This window comes from Anas acuta, chromosome 1, assembly GCF_963932015.1.
Source record: "Anas acuta chromosome 1, bAnaAcu1.1, whole genome shotgun sequence".
Taxonomy (NCBI): Eukaryota; Metazoa; Chordata; class Aves; order Anseriformes; family Anatidae; genus Anas; species Anas acuta.
In genome coordinates, this window is record NC_088979.1 from 30,257,860 (window position 1) to 30,275,264 (window position 17,405).

Here is a 17,405-nt window from a genome sequence, read left to right on the forward strand (position 1 = left end):
CAAGCAGATCTCTAACTCCTCTTGGTTATTCCCCATGCTACGTGCAGTACCATAGAGACATTTAAGTTGGGTCCCTGATGAAACTCAGGGATACTCCTCAGACCGCTCCTGGCAGTATCACTGGTGCCACATGGAACAATAGCAATGGATAACAACAACCTCAAAAACCAAGTAGACAGGGAATGGCAATGCTGTGCATGTTCCCTTCCATGACTTCCAGTTCCTCTGTCCAGGAGGCAGAGGGACACCAGGAGCTCTAGCCAGCAGTGAAACCAAATTCTTCCTCATAGGACTCCCCAGCATAAGGGCATTGGGGAAGAGGGGATCAGGAATATGCTTATAGCTTTAACATGTGTATGTGTGCAGGGGAAAAGGGAAGAGGGAAATGGGTTCTCCAGGTTCCCCTTGGAAAGAAAGTGGAGAATTCAGCTTGGCTTGCAGAAAAGGGCACTTACTCCTATTAAGGACGTGAAGCACTGGATCTGGCTGCTCCAGGGGGGACACAGTCTCAGGCACTGAACGTTTCTGGCTTTTGTGCGGCTGGTTCTGCTCTGAGAAGGGCTGCTGCACTCAGATCCTCTCTGTACAGCCCTTTGGGCCCTACTGTATGACTTGTTCCCAAGCACTGGGAGCTTTTCTGAACGTCTAGACTAAGCTTCCCCTGTTGCACTTGGAGCTCATTATTTCTTTGCTGTTCACTGTGGACGTGGAAAGCATTTGATTACCTTCAGCTCTGCAGTTTCACTTTATCCCTTTACTGAGACAGATCCCTTTGCTTTGTCGCCAGTGTACTCAGCCACCTCAGGTCATCCAACTGGGTCTCTCAGCTCCTGTTTTCTAGACCTCTGGTCACGCCTATTGCTCTCGAAATTCTCTGCCGTGTGGGTTCACGTCTTCCTTGAAGTGTGTTCCACAACAGTGAAGGCCATATTCCCTCTGAGGCTACACTAGCACCAAGCAAAGCATAACCCGGGCTCATTATGCAAGGCATTGCTCGCATGGCTTGAAAGCAGGCTCAGTAGGACATCTCAGGTAGGGCAGTCTGTCTTTTGAATTGCAGGCAAGCACCTAGCTAACCAAGAAGGGCAATGCTTTTTGTATGCCTGAAGGGACAGCAGCTAACAGGGAAATACTCTGATAAGGAGTAATTATGTTTCATATATTTGGGGTTGGTTTAGTTTTATGTTAGAACTATATGTGTCTGTAGAATTCATCTGGGAGGGTGGCTTAATCTATACAGTTAGTCAGCTGCCACTAAAAACAGATTTCATTAAGATTTCATTAACAGATTTCATTAAGACAACAGTCACTCCAGAGCGTCTCCTGAAATACAAACATGTAATTTTTGGATGCGGCATGCCCTGGTGATGCTCTGTGCTGGTGATAGGGCAGTTTTTTCCTGGGGGCTGTAAGGATGACCTGGGGCACTAAGGGAGGCCCAGAGGCATGGCCAGATAGCCAAGGCGATACGGGGGCAGCCGTGACCTCACTCTCCTCCAGTGTAACTCCACAAAATGCTGCACCCACAACTAAACCCAAATCCTCTCTGGGCACTTCCCAGCTGACATGTTGCTCCCTGCCCTGCTGTAAGGCAGCTCAGGGATGGGTCTGGCACAAATGAGGAGCTCAGCAATATCATTTTCCTCTAGAACAGGCAGCAAGTTAGCGACAAAGTTGTCTCCCTGCCTCCTGTTTCAGTTCTGTTGGTATGCTCAGGTCACACCCACCACCACTTAAAAACCAGATAGAGGAGGGAAGGAATTTTTCTGGCCCATGTAAGATGGCCAGCAGTGTGTTGTTATGGCTGGGTTGCTCTTGTGAATGCCACATCCCTTCCCTAGGGCTGGTAATTGCAGGTTAAGAGCGTGGCTTGCAAGTGGCATGGGGGCAAGCAAAGGCAGCATGAGGAGCTGGCTTGTGACTTGTTGGAGAAGGCTCTGTTCAGGGGTGCCCAGCGCCAGGCCAGGGGCAGTGGGCACCAAAGGGCAGGCAGGAGGCTCTCTCAGAGCACCAGGCTATCTCCCAGACCCTATTCCCTCTTTCTCCTCCCCCGGCCGCCATTTTGGGCGTCCCCGGGGCGGGCGCTCTGAGCAGCCAGCCCCGTGTCCGCCATCGGCCGGGGCCGTGCCATGGGGCGAGAGGGGCGAGAGCTGGACCTGAGCGGGGCCAGGCACAGCACCGGCATGTGGCTCGGCAAGGTGAGCGCTTTATTTGACAGCGGGGGGGTTGTAACAGCAGCCAGGGGTTTCCTATAAGCTCGGGATTTTGCGTGCTGAGCCGCCTTTTCTCTCCGGGACAGCTCCTTTCCCAGCCGGCAGGGAAGTTGCAGACACCAGGCTGTGCCTTGTTATGTGTGGACATCCTTTTTCTTAGCTCTGTATCCCGTTCTTGTAGAAAAGCTGTTGTTCCATACTACCTTTTCCAGGCCTGTCAAAGCAAGCATTCTCAATTTAAGAGCAGCTCGAGTGGCAATTTGTGGCTTTTCAAAAGTATTTGAATCGTTCCAGTGTAAAATATATACATGCATGAACGGATTTGCTTCCCCTTTAGAAGGGATGTTGTTGTTTATCGATGTTATGCAGAAGTCCAGTACTTGTAAATTTTTGAGAAGTATTTATGCATGAAGGTAAAGAGTAAAGGTGATCTTAAAATATGTACGTGAGCCATCAGGAGGATGCCACAACGCCCATCTTCTTGCTTGCCCTAGCAAGGACTCGGTGCCCAACACCATGAAAGCGTCCTTTGCATCTGTGAAATTCCAGGTGTATTAAAGGAGAGCTTAATTCATGGTAAGCTAGAGCTTTTCTTGAACCCCCCTCTGGGTTTGGGGGGTTCACCACTGCCCTTGCCATGGCCTGAGCTCATGTTCGTGCTTGTGGCTGGATTTTGATTTCCCCCCCTCAGGTCCTGGTCATAACATCGCTACAGCGGGGCTGCACTGGTCAGGTTGTCCTTCAGCTCAGAGACCATAATGAGAGTAATTCAGTTCACATCACGTTACGTTTGATTGCCCAAAAGCTCAGAGAGTGGAGATCATCCTAAATCCAGTCTCTGCCTGATGCATTGTGAGGATTCTGTCACCTGGATATTTCTGCAGGTGATAATTGTTTGGGTTTTCATAAGCTTTGAGGAATATGATGGCAGATTATTAAAGAGCTCTTTCCAGTACAGCAGGCACAGTTTGTAGTCTGTTTTGAGCTGTGCTCACCATTGGAAATAAATTCTCACCTTTGTGTGTTCCTGGAGGTAGCTTAATTATCACACTGCTTGCTGAGTTGCTGTCCAAAAGTGAATCGGTGACGTTAAAAGGCATCACAAAACCTTTCTTCTCTTCCCTCCTCCAAGGGAAAGCAAACTGAAGTTGACAGCAGTTTGCTGATGCTGTGCCTTAAAGGGCAGTGAGAGACCAGAAGGAGCAAATTTGGCCTTGGTGTTGGAGAAAGAGCAGCATGCGTTTGGCCTCAGCTTCCTAAAGCAGGGCCCCTGGTACCATTCTGAGGGATCTGTATCACCTGCAGAGGGCTGGCAGATGGCAAGTGGCACCTCAGAGAAACCCACAACCTTCTTGAGCAGCACCTCGTAAGCAAGCTTTTGACAATTAATTTACATTTCAACTGCTATTCTGTTTATTTCTAAGATACTGAAAATGTTTGGGTTTAACCCCCAGACACTACAGGACATACGAGGAAGGAATGGGACAAGGGCTGCTCTGAAAGTTCAATTTTGATTTGTATCTGTGATGTGTGTCATTCACCAGCCTCCTACAGTGAGAGTTGTCATAATCTATCATGAAGAATGATTGTCTGACACTTCTAAGATACACATCATCTTGTATCTCCAAATAACGATTAAGCAATTTATCATCATGACAGATCTCTTGAGGTAGGGATGTCAAAACTGGTCTGCTCCTGTATTTTACAAACAACAGAAAAGCCTTTTTTTCCCTGAACAGATCAAGCATCAGCTTTGCTGCAGACAACTTAGTTTATGATACTGTTGTTTCCTCTTCTTGATAATGTATTATTTTATTTTTCTAACCTTTGACTATGATGAGTAATTTTGTATTTTGTTTTAATCTTATTTCACTATTTTGTATTTCAGTACACCTTTAGAGACAGCGTATTCCCTGCTGACTCTTGACTTCGTATTGATTTCCCCTTCAAACATGGGGCTGTATTTTTTAATGTTTAATTGCATCTCATTTGCAGCAGGTGATAATGGAGTGAATTGAACTTGAGACTAACAAGAAGGGAAATGAGACGTGGTTCCTCAATTAAAACCCAGCATGGAGTGTCTTTCATCCTTAACTACTTTACAACACAATTTATTATGAAAGCTTTATATCTCTGTAGTTTTCCATTTGTTTGTATACAGAGGGGGAACTGTTTTATTAGCTTGGCTTCTCAAGGTAGTTATTCCCCTTCTCTACTAGCTTCTTCTTTAGAAAATAGAGGAAATGCAGGCTCCTCAGTCTCTAAAAGCGCTATTGCAGTGGTAGTTAGCTAGCGAATATTTGGCTTTGTAAATCCTTTGGAGAAAACTTACAGGAGAAATTGGTGTTAGCTACTCGCCTTGGTCGTGTTCATAAATGCCTGGTTATTTCTTCCCATCCTCGGCCTTTCAGAGCCTTTTGGTGCAGCTGGTCATAAAGGCATTTGAATTTTCTATGACTCTTTCTGCGCCTTGGGGTCCATACATGGCTGTGTCTCTTGCTACATGCAGGCTTGCCTTCTCTGCTCTTTTCACAGCTGCTGACTCCTGCAGGCAGATGGAGCTGACTGGCTTGGCTAGCTTGGAGCAGTGTCATCACAGCACACCAGGGTAGCAAAAGGTGCCCACAGGAGTGATTTCACACCTGCTATCCTCTGACTTCCTTAGCCCAAAGCCCTCAACAGCAGCGAGGTGCTGTCCATGAGCAGCCATAAGCATTAAGCTTGAACTAAAACTTCTTTGCTGCCACCTCGTGTTCCTAAGTAAAGCTCTGTGCATCCAGAGCATCCACCGTTGTTAGCATCCTGCTCCTGTTGCTCTATCACCCACGCTCAGGCTGCATCATTTCACTTTTGTAGATGTCAGCTCCTTAGCTTTGCTTCCAAGGCACTGCAGCGTCGCCCCTTTCTGCCTTTTGTCTGGTTCTGCCTCTCCCCAGATCTATGCTGCTTTCAGCTCACAGGCACCCATGAGCTTTCTGTATAGCCCCTGGCATTCCCAGAGATTCTTCACGTCCAGTCCTGTTCAAAGGCAGCTCTTTCAACAGCCCTCCAAATAATGTCACTGTTCACAAAGCAATGTCAACAGCAATTTAAGAAGCAAATGACAAAAGCAAGCGATTAGACTGTAATTAGACTGTAGATGCCACTCTAATTCTTAATTTTCCTAGCAGCACTTCCTAGAGTATCTGTATCCAAGTGCTAGACCAGGTCTGACATGGAACTGAAATCTGGGTTTGTGTTATCTGACAGGCAAGGGCGTTAGGCTGATCTGCTCCTCTACACAAAATCATTCTAATCCTGTGAGGTTGTACTGGGTCTGGCTGGAATGTTAACTTTCCACAGAAGCTATACTGTTTCTTCAGATTCTTAACAGTGTGACTGAAGGAAGTGTTTTATTTTTGGAAGGTAACAAGTGGCAGTGAGGAAGAAGACAACATTATAGGCCCAATGCCTGCCAAAGGACCAGTGGAGTCTGATGTGACTAAAGAATTTGAACACAGAGCTCAGAGAATGAAGGAAAAACTTACTTCAGCAGACAGTGTAAGTTGGGTTTTTTCACTCATAATATTTTGTTGCTGGAGTGTGTTTGTGTTTTTCTTTGCCTGCCTGAGTCTGCTTGAGCCCTGTCACTGTTGTGTTTGTGATACTAAGTGTTAAGACAAAAAAAAAGTTCCTGATTCCTGCTGGAAGCTGAAAGATGCAGACAGTAGGTTTTGCTTATCTGCTTGTGTTCTTTACACTCACTTTCTTGCCAAGCCAGTTCCCAGGCAATCATGGATGACAGAACTTCCACCTGGATTGAAAAACATTGGGTTTGGCCCAAGAACAGTCAGGAGAGGAGCTGATGACAAATCGGGCATTGGATCTATTTGGACAGATACTCCAGCTGACAGAGAGAGAAAAGCCAAGGTGAGCATTTATTCATTTGTACATTTATTTGTATATATGTGAAATATATGATCGCTTTATATATCCAAATATATTCATGTGTATTTATATTCATATAAATACACATTTATGTATATGCACATACTGCCCTCAAGTCTATATGCAGTTATTACATATGTTGCTGGTACTCTGTGAAAACAAAGCTGAGCTGTTCAAAGAAAAAAGTTCTTTTTGTTTTTTTCTGCAATGAGTTACCAAAACTTAGTAATGGAGATGCAAATGCGAAGGAGAGGAAATAACCCCTTTAAGTAATGTTGGTATTTATTTGCTCCCTCACTCTTCTGCAGTAGTCAGTTATCAAATTTCCAATGCATGTATCCAATTTCTTCTTCCATCAAGCTGAGCAAAAGCTATCGTGTGGCCTCTGCCCTTCAGATTTAAGTGAAATAAATACAGAACGTCTGAAATAAAAAGAAATCTGATAACCAGAGCGTGTAATTTGCTTCTGCTCATCAGGAAAGAGAAGAGGCAAAAAAGTCAAGCATTTAACAGTGTGATTGAGAGAACTGTTTTATTTTTAGAAGGTAACAGATAGTGAGGAAGAAGACCACCATTATCTATGGATAATGAAGAAGCTGTGTTACCTGGAAGAGACAAGAGACTTGCTGAGCAGGTGGCTCCCTACAATGTAAGTGTAATAGCAGCATGCTTCCTCTTGGTGCGTTTCCTTCCAGTCTTCACTGTGCTCTTGTTCTTGTTGCTAGCACTGAGGCTTTCCATGGGGATGCCACTATGGTCTTCCCTTTTCGACCCCAAACCTATTGTTTAAGTCATTAGGACATTTGCCATTGACTTCAAGATTTCATTTTTAAGCTGCTGCTGGAAGCACTATGATAGTCTGTGGTTTGGTGTGTAGCGTCTCGGTTTATGTCTGTATATTATTTAAATTACCCTTGCATCAGGACTTGTTTGCTGGGAGTAGATAACTTCGACTCAAATATTATCCCAAGTATCCCAAGGAAAAAAAATAATAAAGGTTGAACCATTAGGATGACATACACAGTAACTCAAAAGGAGCTTCATGGGCTAAGCAGATCAGTGCTGTCATCAACCACCTCACTATAACAGCATTATTACATGAAGTTTTTCTCAATCTCTGCAGAAGCATGTCATTTTCACAAACAGATTAGTAAAAACTTAATTCCACGTCAAATTCCCTCTTACTTTCCTGGCTACCAACCCTGTATATGGAGCACTGCCTGCCTTACAGCTGCTCTAACCTGTTCTTCCCTGGTTTTTATGGCCTGAAGCCTTAAGGAAGGAAGTCAGGTTTCTTGAGAGTGTAATTAGTTTGAGAACTGCAGCCTTGTCTTATATTAAAAGCTTGGAGTTTATCTAGCAGTTTTAATAATTTATTTGTAGTTCATTAAATCACATCTCTCTTGACTTCGAGGCTTACAGATCCAGAGCTATTGGCATACTGTTTACGTTTCTTCTGTATTTTCTGCCTCTACTGTTATGAAGAAAGTAGAATAATTTATGTAAAACTATGAGCTTCATTCTGTACAAAACAAACTTTCCAGTTTGCGTTTATTTTTTTTAATTGAGCTTTTTTCACTCTCTTCTTTCCTTTTTCTTCATTGACTGTAGTCAAGGACACTTTCATAAGACAGAAGCTTTAAACTCTTGTAATAGTTTCTCAGAGTTACATAGTTAGTGCTGATGCCATATATGTTCTCTAGCACAATCCTGTCATTGTTGATTCAGTTACACCATGTGTTAGTATTGTCCATTTTCTGTTTTCCATGAGGAACCTTTCTTCTGTCATATATGAATTCTTACTGTGTGTGAGGAACTAATGGTTTGCACAGAGGACAAAGGGAAAATGAACCTTCCGAATAAAGATGTTGTGTTCATGAGAAAATAGAGCTGCTCATTTTATACTCTCTCTGAGAGAATGGGTTTAGTAGTAGTGGTTGGAAAGTCTGAGGACTTGGCTACATGTGAGTACATAAACACACTTTGAACAAAGGCCACGTAGTCTTGTGTGAGCACCGAAAGGTTTAGGCTGGCAATGAGGAGACATTTCTGCTCAGAAAGAGCAGTCAGGCACTGGGACAGGTTGCCCAGGGAGGTGGTGGAGTCACCGTCCCTGGGGGTGCTCAAGGAGAGGTTGGACGTGGTGCTTGGGGACGTGGTTTGGTGGTGACACTGGTGGTAGGGGGCTGGTTGGACCAGGTGATCTTGGAGGTCTCTTCCAACCTTAATGGCTCTACACTCTTTATCAGACACAACTGAAGTCCCTGGCTTTGCAAAACACGTTAGCTTAAGCCTCGGGCTGTGCCCTTAGGGCTTGTAGCAGGTGACTCAAACACCAAGAATGTAAGAGTGTGAGGGTAAGAACAGAAGAATATCTAGCTTGTTCCTGCTCCTATCAGTGACCAAAACCAGATGGTTAGGGAAAGTGTACAAGAAAAGGGGCATGAATTTTAAATATTTATCTTGAAATGTTGCCTCTGATTTTGCTAATTATGGCAGAATACCTTATGTCTCTTCTACGTTGTTTTATAACTTTCCTTCTCTGGATGTGGAGATTCAAGCACGTTGTGGGTATTCTGAACATCAGTCACAGCGAGCTACAGGTGTTGTACTAAGCATAGCCAAGACTGATTAGCCGTGCTTTCTGCACTCTGCATGTTAAATTGACCATTCTGTTTTTCTGTTCCTCTGCTTTCTTCTTTCTTGGGAATTCCTACACTTGCTAATTCCTGGCCGGTCTTTCCACTTGGAAAGGCTGCATTGTTAATATCTTGTAATGCGTTTTTCCCTCCTCTTTCTTCCCATTTTTACAGGAGTCCAAGAGACCAGAATCTCTCCTGAACGTACATCAGAAAAAGCTGAAGAGCAAAGCATCAGAAGAGCAAACCTCAGGAGAGAAGGCCGTTTGACCGAGAGCAGGATCTCAAAGTTGATCAATCTGATGAAGCACAAAAAAAGAAGCCCTTGTATTTGTATTTCTTGATTTTTCTTATTCAATATGAGTATTGTGAAATCAAAATTTTTTAATAAGATAAAAGCATGAAGCTTTTTGGAAGACAACTAAAATTTGAATACTGAATTTTAAAAGTGTTTTTCTGTAAATATTTATATGCAGAATAAATATCCTGATGTTTAATACTGTACTGTGGAGAATCATGTGTATTGAAGCTAAACTGATAGAGGAAAGTGCTGTGTTTTTTTTTTTTTTTTTTTTTTTTTTAAAGACTGGGACACCTTTTACATCCCCCTAGCTCTTGCGTTGTGGAGATTGTGTGTTTGTGTGAGTGGTGGTTGTGGGGAACTGTACACACACCAAATTATTTCTGTATAGTAGCAGGAAGAGCTAATGGTAGCAGAAGAAGCAACAAAGCCTCAAGATTTGCACATTTCTTTATAAAATGCTGGTATAGATGAAGGGGAAAATAATTCAAATTTCAATTTGCAGGGCTTATCATCTCTTTTAGGCAGATACAATGTGAAAATTAAATCACACTAAAGCCCGTTTTGCATGTGAAATACCTGGTGGGTTAGTGCAATTTGAAGATGAGAAGCCAGCACAGCTCAGCTGGGGTTGTGTGGGCAGCTGCAGCACGGGCAGGGTGAGCACCACAGGGTTAGCTTGGGTGTCCTTGTTTGCAAAGAACGATCCCCATGCCCACTTGTGGAAAGCTGACTGCCTTGAGAAATTGGTTCATGATCAGGTGTTGCTGTATGCTTAGCTCATATCACAAGCAGCAGTCTTCACTTGGTCAGAAAAATCATTAGCAGGAACATTTGCACAAATGAGGGCAGCTTGTATTAAGATCTTGTTGCTGTTCTGTTAGGCTCTTCCTTTTTATTCTCGTTCCCTTGTCCAAATGCTGGAGCAGTCACCAGGTGTTGCAGATGGCCAAATCTTGCAGTCCAGCTGCATTCCTGCTCCCCCCAGGTGCCCTCTGGTCCTTTTGTGAGGATGCAGTGAGTGCAAGGCTGTGAGCTCTTGATTCTTGCTCCAGAGGAGAGCTGCCAGGGGAGCCCTGACATCAACTTCATGGTTAGTGCGGTGCTCATCACATTGCAGTCGCTGCCCCTCGCTCCATAGGGTGCTCTGATCAGCAAAGCCTGGATGTGAGTCAGGAACGTGTTTTCTCTCATCTGCTTCATCTTTTCTGCTCTTGCTGCTGTTTCAAAGCAGCCTCTCGGAGGCTTGATGAAATCTGCGTTGCGAGTTAGGGGCAAATTGGAACTGTTGAGAGTTCAAATGAAGCTTTTCATTACCTTGTGTAAATTGAGCGAGCTCCTGAGTTGTGTTAATACACAAACTAATCTCTTCTCGCCAATGCCAAGCTGTTGCCGAGAACAGTCATTTAAATAAACAGCGACTCAGTAAATTACAAGCTCTGTAAGCTTTTGTGCGAAGCGATGAGCTGTCCTCTACAATTTGGCCAAGCAGAAATGTTAGGGGGTGATTTTTTCAAGATTCTCTTGAAAAAAAAAAATAAAAAATAATAATTTATTTCATGGAAGGCTCTTGCTATAATTAGTATGTAATGATTCTGGTAAGCAGCTCCCCACACCTGTTTAATGGGCTTCGTTGCTCCTGTGCACTGCCAGCCTGCCCAGTGGCTGCTTTGCTTAGGGCACACCAAGACACACCAGTTTGTAGCAGGATGTCAGGAAGATTTTCCCAGGGGTGAAAGGCCTGTTAGACAATATCTTAAAGCATTTGCTTTAAAAGAAAAAATAATCTGAGAGTAAGGTTCCCTCCTTCTGAGGTGTCAAACGGGTGCGGAAGGCAATTTGTGGTGAAGGCAGTGAAAAGGAGGCTGGCAGGTGGTGAGGAAATGCTGCAGTGGGTGTCTAAGGGGATTTTTGAAAGAATATTATACGCTAATTAAAACAAACAAAAGAAAAAAAAAAAAGCCTTCTGAGTCTGCCTTGTTACCAAGGAAAAATTAAAGGCAGAAAAGACATTTTAAGAAAACTTACTGATTTTTTTTTTCACGTCTATCTTCAGGGCATATTCTGTATTGAGCTACCTTAACGCTTGATCCAGGAAAATTGTGATAGATTAGCAATACTCTTGCCTGAGAAAAAAAAAATCTGCTTTCCTAATTTGAACACCTGTTTCTGGAGAGTTAATGCGTATTAAATAAACCCAAAGCCTCATTTGGAAGAACAGTCTAAGGCATTTCTTCCTCTCTCCTTTCTCCAGCTTTGTCTGGGGGTAGCACGGTGTACCTGCACAGCTAGAAAAGTGTGAGCATTTCAGCTAACATATGGAAAGCAGCTGGAAAAGGGGCGTTATGTGGTGTCTCTCAGCCAGCAGCTTTGGGTTTTTCTCAGCTGCTTGTTAACAAAGACAGCGTCTCGTTAGCTGAAGTCAGTAAGGAAGGAAAAAGACAGCCCCAGTTGACTCGTTCCTGCATGACACATGGTCCCCATGCTTCTGGCTCTGTCTGCAGAATGGGAGGTGAGAACTGAGCAAAAAAAATCAGGCAAACATGACATTTCTGTTGTCTTTAATCCCGACGTGATGACCGCTGTGTTGCCCATGCAGAGCTGGTCCTTCACAGCAGCAGCACTTGTGCATCCCTGCAGCAGCCGAGAGTCTTTCCTCCATCAGCCAATCTTCCTTCCTTGTCTTCATACCAGTAACAAATCCCATTGCTCTTGAAATTATACCGATTTTGAATCAATGTGGCAAATCTAGCCTTAAAAAAATAAAAAAATCTCTCTTTTTAAGTGGGAATTTAAGGTCTCTAGGAGACAGCAGCTCAGACTGTTTATCACTTTGGCAGGAGCAGCTGCAGCTGTGACTTCTTCCAAACAAGCAATCCAAACATAAATATGCAAAAGCAATTCTCATCATCAGATTATTTTATTTTATTTTATTTTTTTAAAGAAGTGTCTTGCCCAGAGTTCCAGCTGTTTAATGTTGCCCTCGCTTGCTCCACTTCCCAGGAGTTTAACCACTGTTGCTTGCACGTCTCCACCTGACCAGGACCTCGATGACTTCCTGGCCTTGGGGCAAGTTACATATTCTCTTTGTCCTTCCTTGACTTTTATGATGTACGAAACCTTATGAAAGCCTCATGGGGAGATGGCCACCTTCCTTAGCCCAAGCAGCAGCCCCTTTCTCAGCAGGATGATCTCTGTATCAGCTGTGCTCCTCTTTTAAGGAAAAAATTGCAAAATTCACATTAGGAGATGCTGGAGACACAAATGTGTAGTACCATAAGGTCTTCCATGAAATATTACTGGGAGGAGAAGATGCTGGTGTTTCCTGTCCATGTTGATTAAAGATCTATCAGAAGATTGCACTGTTAAAGCCACGATGGCTGTGCACATGTTCGGGCCACCAGATTTCAATCCCATTAGATGCATCTCTGCATGGCTTTCATTCCCACCACTGGTGACATATTTTGATTAGTGTTTTCCAGAGGTCACCCCCTGGAAGAGGCAAATGGCCAAAACCAGCTGGGAATACTAAAAGAGCTTGCCACAGATCCTGGAAACCTGTGATTATACGCATGGATCTCAGTTTTCCTTTTAAAAAGTGCTGTAGCGGGTAGCTGGGCACATCCAAACAGCAGTAGTTGTAGCCTTGAAAGCACTGCATTTATTTTTTATTGGGGCTTACGCTTGGAAATTGAAGGAAAGTACACAGTGCTTTCCTCCAGCAGTCCCCCAGGCTGAGCCAGGGTTACGCTCGGCTTGGTGCTGGTGTAGTCTCAGAGGGAATATGGCCTTCGCTGTTGTGCACCACGCTTCAAGGAAGACGTGAACCCACACGGCAGAGAATGCAGAGAGCAATAGGCGTGACCAGAGGTCTAGTAAACAGGAGCTGAGAGACCAAATTGGATGACCTGAGGTGGCTGAGTACGCTGGCGACAAAGCAAAGGGATCTGTCTCAGTAAAGGGATAAAGTGAAACTGCAGAGCTGAAGGTAATCAAATGCTTTCCACGTCCACAGTGAACAGCAGAGAAATAATGAGCTCCAAGTGCAACAGGGGAAGCTTAGTCTAGACGTTCAGAAAAGCTCCTGGTGCTGGGGAACGAGTCCAAAGGGCCATACAGAGCAGAACCAGCCGTACAAAAGCCAGAAACGTTCAGTGCCTGAAATGTTCAGTGCCTGAGACTCTGTCCTCTTCTGGGACAGCCTGGTCCAGTAATTTCTCACCTCAGAAAAGGTGACTTTTTAGAATCACCTATTGATAATGTCTCTCCCAGTGGCTTTTCAAACATCTTGTCATCCACCTGTGGTGGTTTCATCCCCAGGAGGAGTGGCTGAGTGAGCAGAGGGCCATGCTGCCATCGTGAGGGACATCAACAGGCTGACAGGGTGCATACACGCTGTACAGTACTAGTTACGGGTATTTCCATTACAGGCACGCTGAAGCACCCTGCTTACCACCAGACACCATGTCCCAAGGGTCGAGACCAGGCCCTGTGCTTTGCCACCTTCTGCAGCCACCAGGACCAGGCCTATCCTGGGCTCCAAGGAGCCCCAAAAATTTGGGGCCTGCTAAAGGGATTTGGGCCTTTCCTTTAATTTGCGGGAGCTGGGACTTTGGGGCAGGCTCCCCTTCTCCCACCAAAGACAACCCCATCAATGTTGAATGCCCCAAAGACCCACAAAAACAAGATGGAAAGGCCAGTCCTCCACAAAAAGCCCAACCTCAAAAAGGCTGGTCCTCCTCCAAGGATCCTAAGCCATCCCAACTCCCCAAAAAAGGGGACCCAGAAGACCCAATCCCCCAAATTCTGGCCCCTTAAAAAGTCCCTCAGATAACCCCAATGCCTCAAAAAGCCAGTCCCCGTAAAAAGATCTCCTTGAAATTCACAGCACCCAAATGGCTGGCTCACCCCCCAAAAAAGAAAAAAATCAAAAGGCCAATATGACAATCCCAACCCTCCACACCCCAAAAATGCTGGTCCCTTATAAACTGTCCTAAATAATCCCTTCAAGCTCATAAGTCCCCTAGAAAAAATGTCAAAATATCAGTCTTGAAAAAATTTCCTCCAAACTCCCACAACACTTCTCCCCTCAAAAGACCTCTGAGAAAAACTAAACACCGTGCACCTGGGGCTGAACAGCAGAGGTCACAGCAGGGATCTTCACCTTCAGGAGCACTTCAAGAGCTGAAAAAGAACCCCATCCCATTTGGCTTGGTCTAGAAAAGGCTTGTTGGGTGTTCACATTTAGATATTTTAAGTGCCTCCTTACAGAAAGATCCTGAACATGACTCCAGAGGGAAAAAATAAGACTACAAAACAAGTTTGTTTTAAGTAAGTACCACAACTCAGCTAAGCAGACACACATATAAAACTCAAAAAATTCTAAGCATGGATGTACATTTTTTAAACTATCAAATTTATTTCCTTTTCGATACCAAAGAGCTGTTCTGCTCTGCAAAGCAGCTGACAAAATAAGCTTTAGTTTGGTTCAATTTTCACATAGCATCTGCTTAAAAGAGATGGATTTTCTGATGATAGGCCCTGCAAACAGAAATTCAAGTCACTCTTCATTCATACCAGCATTTTATAATGAAATCTGCAAATCTGGAGGCTTTGCTGCTTCTTCTGCTACCACTATCTCTTCCTGCTAAAATGGTGTGTGTACAGCTTAATTAATTCATTTTTACACTGAAAAAAAATCTAGCAAGTTCACATTATTTTTTTTTTCTTCCAAAGTTTTTTTCTTTCTTTTAAAAAACAGCACTTCCCTATATCAGTTTAGCTTTAGTACAGATGGTCCTCCATAGTAGAGTATTTACAGTCAAGAAATACTAGTTAAACATCAGGATATTTATTCTGCGTACAAATATTTACAGAAAAATACTTAAAAAATTAAGCATTCAAATTTTAACTGACTTCCAAAACGCTTCACGCTTTTATCTTATAAAAACATATTGCCTTTACTGTGCTCAAATTTACTATTCAGATCCCGGGATTTTCTTATAAGGGCCTTTTTTTGTGCTTCATCAAATCGATTGACTTTGAGATCCTGCTCTCGGTCAAACGGCCTTCTCTCCTGAGGTTTGGTCTTTTCTTCTGATGCTTTGCTCTTCAGCTTTTTCTGATGCATGTCCAGGAGAGACTCTGATCTCTTGGACTCCTGTAAAAACGGGAAGAGGAAGGAATAATGTATAACAAGATATTAACAATGCAACCTTTCAAAGTGGAAAGACTGGCCAGGAATTAGCAAGTGTAGGAATTCCCAAGAAAGAAGAAAGCTGAGGAACTGGAAATCAGAACGGTCAATTTAACATGCAGAGTGCAGAAAGCACGGGTAATCAGTCTTGGCTATGCTTAATACAGCACCTGTAGCTCGCTGTGACTGATGTTCAGAATACCCACAACGTGCTTGAATCTCCACATCCAGAGAAGGAAAGTTACTAATGCAAAAGGAATAAATAAGATGCTCTGTCAAGATTAGGAGAAACAGAGGCAGTATTTCCCAAGATCTCAAAATCACAGAATGGTTTGTGTTGGAAGGGACCTCAAAGCCCACCCAATCCCACCCCCCTGCCATGGGCAGGGACACCTCCCACCAGCCCAGGTTGCCCAAAGCCCCATCCAGCCTGGCCTTGAGCACCTCCAGGGATGGGGCATCCACAGCTTCTCTGGGCAGCCTGTGCCAGGGCCTCACTGCCCTCTGAGTGAAGAATTTCCTTCTAACATCTAATCTAGATCTCTCATAGTTTAGTTTAAAGCCATTCCTACTTATCTTATCCCTACATCCCCTGACAAAGATTCCCTCCCCAGCTTTCCTGCAGGCCCCCTTTAGGCACTAGAAGGCTGCTGTAAGGTCATTATGGAGCCTTCTCTTCCCCAGGCTGAAAAACCCCAACTCCTTCAGCCTGTCTTCAAAGGAGAGGTGCTCCAGCCCCTTGACCATCTTCATGGCCCTCCTCTGGACTTGTTCTAGTAGGTCCATGTCCTTCTCATGCTGGTGGCCCCAATTCAGGTGAAGTCTCACAAGATCAGAGCTGGCTCATTTCCAGTTTCTCACCAAGCAAAATCCCCAGGTCCCTCTCCTCAGGGCTGCTCTCGATCCATTCTCTGCCCAACCTCTATTTATCCTTTGCATTGCCTCAGCTCAGATGCAGGACCTTGCAATGGCCTTGTTGAACACATGAGGCTCAAACCTGCCCCTCCAGCCTGCCCCAGTCCCTCTGGATAGCATCCCTTCCCTCCAGCATGTTGACCACACCACTCAGCTTGGTGTCATTGGTAAACATGCTTAGGGTGCACTTGATCCCACTGTCCATGACACCAGCAAAGATGTTAAATGGTGCTTCTCCCAATACTGGCCCCTGAGGAACACCACTTGTCACTGATCTCCACCTGGACATTGAGCCATTGACTGCAACTCTTTGAACGTGACCATCCAGCCAAGTCCTTACCCACCAAGTGGTCGATCTGACAAATCCATCTCTCTCTGATTTTTTGAGACATGGGTATGGCGAGGAACAGTGTCAAATGCTTTGCAGAAGAACACGTAAACGGTGTCAGTTACTCTTACCCTATCCTTCAATAAAATAAAAGTTATTCCCCTACCTTCATAATGATAGTAGAGACAGAAAATAAAGAAGACGACATTTAAGACAGTATGCTAATAGCTCTGGATTTGTAAGCCCATCAGTCATGTAGCTTAATGGTACATGTCCTAATGACTTAAACAGTAGGTTTAGGGCCTAAACGAGACCGTAGTGGCATCACCATATAAAGCAGCTGTGCTAGCAAGAACAAGAACAAGAAGGAGAGAGTGAAGACTGGAAGGAAATGCAGTAAGAGGAAGCACGATGCTATTACACTTACATTGTAGGAAGTCACCTGCTCAGCAAGTCTCTTGTCTCTTCCAGATAATACAACTTCGTTATCCTTACTGGTTGACTTTTTTGTCTCTTCCCTTTCCTGAGGAGTGCAAGTGAATGACTACAGTTATCACCACAGTCATCAGAACTTCCAAAGTAATAATTATAATAATGATGATGATAATGATAATAAAATCTATATTTATTTTTTATTAAATCTGAAGGGCAGAAACCATTGGATATTTTTTGCTCAGCTGGATAGAGGAAAAAAATGGATAATTGGAAATTTGATGACCTGATACAGAGTAATTGACTACTGCAAAAGGGAGAGGGAGCAAATGAATACTAATGTTACTTTAAATGGTTATTTCCTCTCCTTCATTTTTAAGTCTCAATTAAGGAGTTTTAGCAAGTCACTAGAGAAAAAAAATAGAAGAATTTTTTCTTTGACCAGCTGAGCTTT

The 17,405-nt window shown here is 44.0% G+C and overlaps 1 protein-coding gene across 7 annotated transcripts; it reads left to right on the forward strand.

Annotated features, from left to right (window-relative positions):
* Positions 1-1,925: 1,925 nt before the first annotated feature.
* On the forward strand, positions 1,926-9,326 carry GPALPP1 (GPALPP motifs containing 1). 7 transcript variants are annotated; one of them, XM_068675100.1, is made up of 8 exons: positions 1,987-2,198; positions 2,708-2,789; positions 2,905-3,097; positions 3,346-3,579; positions 5,619-5,753; positions 5,970-6,122; positions 6,683-6,789; positions 8,954-9,326. In XM_068675100.1, exons 5-8 carry the CDS (start codon positions 5,661-5,663, stop codon positions 8,979-8,981), a joined length of 381 nt encoding a protein of 126 aa, XP_068531201.1. In that variant the 5' UTR covers positions 1,987-2,198; positions 2,708-2,789; positions 2,905-3,097; positions 3,346-3,579; positions 5,619-5,660; the 3' UTR covers positions 8,982-9,326. The 7 variants fall into 7 exon arrangements, with proteins under 7 accessions (XP_068531196.1, XP_068531202.1, XP_068531192.1 ...); XM_068675101.1 differs by lacking the exons at positions 2,708-2,789; positions 2,905-3,097 and adding an exon at positions 3,668-3,882 and having other exon boundaries at positions 1,977-2,198; XM_068675099.1 differs by having other exon boundaries at positions 2,708-3,097.
* Positions 9,327-17,405: the final 8,079 nt, after the last annotated feature.

Coding starts and splice junctions, on each gene's coding strand:
- GPALPP1 (XM_068675091.1), top strand. CDS start 2,130: ATGGGGCGAGAGGGGCGAGAGCTGGACCTGAGCGGGGCCAGGCACAGC. Junction 2,199..5,618: donor CCGGCATGTGGCTCGGCAAG/GTGAGCGCTTTA, acceptor TATTTTTGGAAG/GTAACAAGTGGCAGTGAGGA. Junction 6,123..6,682: donor ACAGAGAGAGAAAAGCCAAG/GTGAGCATTTAT, acceptor TTTTATTTTTAG/AAGGTAACAGATAGTGAGGA.